At 36.4% G+C, this 3,668-nt stretch overlaps 1 protein-coding gene across 1 annotated transcript; it reads left to right on the top strand.

Annotated features, from left to right (window-relative positions):
- Window positions 1-1,884: 1,884 nt before the first annotated feature.
- Window positions 1,885-3,390, top strand: LOC130841510 (germ cell-less protein-like 2). Its single transcript, XM_057717645.1, has one exon. The coding sequence runs from the start codon at window positions 1,885-1,887 to the stop codon at window positions 3,388-3,390; it is 1,506 nt and encodes a 501-aa protein (XP_057573628.1).
- The last annotated feature ends 278 nt before the right edge of the window (window positions 3,391-3,668 follow it).

Raw genomic sequence — 3,668 nt, 5'->3', positions numbered from 1 at the left:
GTCCATCTACCATCAAAAATTAGAAAGGCGGGCCTAAATCAAAGGAAGGTTACTTAGGTGCAGCCAATATCAGAGGAACAGGAAAGAGATGGCTGAGAGTAACCAAGAAAGTGAATAAAGCAAATTTGTAGACAAAGTTAAGAAGTAACTTGCCTGTGAGCACTTCTATAGAGATACAGAATTAATGAGTTACAGAGTCAATGGACATGCAACCATGGAGAGACAATGTATCTCTGATGAAAGGGAACCTCTTAAAGACAGTTTTGAAGATGTTCAGAAATTGAAAGGGCTTTAATAGCTTTAGAAATCAAGGACTATGTTTCCTATAAGCAAGCATAATTAGGTTTGTGGATGGAAAATATATCAAAACCAATCATTCATTCAATAACTGTGGCAAGGTATGTGTTCACTGATTCAACAGATATTTAATAAACACCTAGTAGACCCTGTTCTAGTTGCTGGGGTTCTGACAGTGAGTGAAACAAACAGAAATTGTTCTGTAAAACCAATCTTGGAGGTTTCATTGTCTTCCTCCCTGCATGTTACTCTTACTCTTTGAAAGTGAGAAACATTGTCCTGCTTTGTGAAGAAGGAAAGGAGCTTGTGTTGGATAAAGAGAAAGGAAAACCCATACAAACTGCAGCTAAGAAGGATGGAGAACACCATGCAACCAATCACTCACTGTTTATAGGCCCCACTGTACCTGCTGCCTGGGCTTAGATCTGATAGTATCCATAATACCAATATCCAAAGACAACCTATGGTAGAATATTGTCTATTACTCTCAGTACTTTCTGTTTGTGTGCATATACATACCAAATACATGTGTATATTTTCTGTTTGTAAAAATTTGGCTTATGATATATATATATATATATATACTCTTCTTTAATGCCTCTATCACTTCAAGTTATGAGAATTTATAAATGCATTAAAATTTTAACATTTAGATGTCAAATGAGAGTTAAATAATACAATGAACATTCAGCTAGGAAATATGGAAGAATATTTATCTAATTTCAGATAAGGTAAGGCTTTATAAGCAGAGAGGCAAAAATCCATATTTGGAAAATCTGATTTGGCTTCTTAAGAATTAAAATATCTTTACAACAAAAAATCCCATAAAATTTTCTATGGTAAATGAAAATGAAAAAATTTTAAAGATTTTATATGTGTATAATTGCTTAAGTAGTCTTACATTATAGGAAGCTAAAGAACTTTTAGCAATCACTAAAGAAAAAATATATAAAAACCTGTGCAGAAATAAGCAAAGAATATGAATCTGTACCTTACCAGAAAATTTGGAAATCGCTCTCCCTCTCTATGGATAATTCGCAATTATATATATGATTATTGATATATATATATATAATTTTGTATATATGTTTAATTTTGTATATATATGCATATACACACATATATCAAATGAAAGTTTGCCTTCTCTAGTAATGAAAGGGGAATAATAATAGGATACTACTGTTCACCTTTTTAAAATCGCCAAAAGTTGTAGGTAGATGATTATATTCAATACCGCAGACAGTTAAGAAAAGTGGGAATGTGAATATGTACAATCTTTAACACTGTGATCAAGAAGTCTTTGATTCAGTCATTTCCTTTATAGGAAAGCATTCTCAAGGAAAACCTGGAGGCTGAAGCCCTGAGCAAGAGGCTAGGCTCAATGGAAGACTGGAGGCGGGGGCGGGGTCACAGGGAGGGAGGGGCTGAGGCGGACAATGAAGAATGCAGAGCCTCCACTGTGACGTTTAGGACTGTGTAAAGGGTCCTAGTGAGACTGGGGCCTAGGCGAAGGTGGCAGGCCACATCAATGCCATGGCAGGGAAGTCTCTGCAGCAGTCTTTTTAGGAGCTCTGAGAGCCTTCATTTATGGGGCCCTTAAACAGTCGGATACTGCGATGCAGGGAATCAAGCACAGCTGAACCGCAACAGCCAGAAGCCCAGGCAGGCCCCAGTTATGTGTCTGGCAGCCATAAACGCAAACAGAGGAGCGGTCCCTGCTTGGGCCCAGAGACTGAGAACAGCCACAGGTTTCTAGACCAGGATGAGGATCTACAGCAAGTCGTCAGTACAAGCCAGGGTAAAAAAGTTAAAATCACATCCGAGTATGCTTACCAAACTTTATTTTTGAATGGGGAAACCAGTGACATTAAAATCCGTGCTCTGGGGAAAGTATGGTGTTTACACAAAATGTTTTTATGTCAGTCGAACTACTTTGCTACGATGTTTACAGGTTCTTGGAAAGAATCTCACAAAGATATTATTGACCTGGAGATTGATGACCAGAATATAGATGTAGAATCCCTGCACTTTGTACTAGGCTCACTGTACAGGAATGAATATGTCTTAACTGAGCCCCTTCAAGTTCCAGGAATTTTGGCAACCACATGCCTGCTTCAAGTAGAGGACTTAATTCAGCTGTGTGATGAGACCATGAAGGAAACAATTAATGTGCAAACTGTATGTGGCTATTATGCAGCAGCAGAGACCTATGGGTTAGATTCTGTAAAGACAGGGTGCTTTGAATGGCTTCTCCACAATTTGATGACTCATCCAAGTATTGAACTTTACAAAGAACTCAGTACAGATCTTATGAATCTGCTCATTTCTTCTTCTAATTTATCAGTAATGCAAAAGGAAATTGATGTATACACCACACTTAAAGAATGGATGTTCCTCCGCCTTAATCTAGGTTGGAAAGGCTCAATGAGACAGCTTTTAGTTAATGCAAACAACTGGTTTTCTAGGCACAGGGAATGTGTTGGTAACATTTCCTTTCTTGAAACTAAACAAGGCATAGTATTTCAACCAGTATTTAAAAATTTGAGGTTTCAGCATATCATCTGTGACCTGGCCTCCACAAAAGTTATTGAACAAGATACTATAATACCTTCAGAATGGTTATCATCTGTTTATAAACGGCAATGGTTTACCTTTCTTAGAGCACAACACTATGGGGAAATTGGTCCTAGAGACATCAATGAAACCGAACTTGAAGAATATAGCATGAGATGTGGCAAAAGGATTGTCAAGGATGGAAAGTACTCCTGGAAGTTGTCAGGTTACAACTTTGGCTTTCCTTTATATGTCATATTCACCAGCCATTATATAATTTTCAAACAAAATACTTTCAGTCACGCATATGATGATTCCATCTGTTTACAACCTCTAAGAAATATTGCATTCAGATTAACTTTGGTATATTTCGATTCTAGTGGAAAACTGAGTTTCAGGAAAACAACTGGTTATAAAATCCTTACCTTTGAAAAGGATGAGGAACAAGTGGTAATGAAGTTGGATAGCATATCTCTGAGCTTCCCTATATATATATTCTGTAACTTCCTGTTTATATCATTAGAAAATCCAGGAAATTGATAATATTGTCAGTTAGGCTCTTTTAGCATTTTGAAAACCTCTGATGTCTCATTTCATTTAATGGCCCTACTGTTAAACACAATAAAGATGAAAAATAACTAAAGAAAATAATCTTTTGAATGTGATAATTTTCACAAATTAATACTCTTTATCTTCATTTTATTTCTACATGTCTATAAATAAAAAGTTCAATTCCAAGAAAATATCTGTGAAACCATATTAGTCAATGATGCTGGCCTCTTTTGCTTTTCATTTGCCATCAACAGACAAGCTCTAAA

This window comes from Hippopotamus amphibius, chromosome X, assembly GCF_030028045.1.
Source record: "Hippopotamus amphibius kiboko isolate mHipAmp2 chromosome X, mHipAmp2.hap2, whole genome shotgun sequence".
NCBI lineage: Eukaryota > Metazoa > Chordata > Mammalia > Artiodactyla > Hippopotamidae > Hippopotamus > Hippopotamus amphibius.
This window is presented reverse-complemented; position numbering and strand designations above follow the sequence as displayed.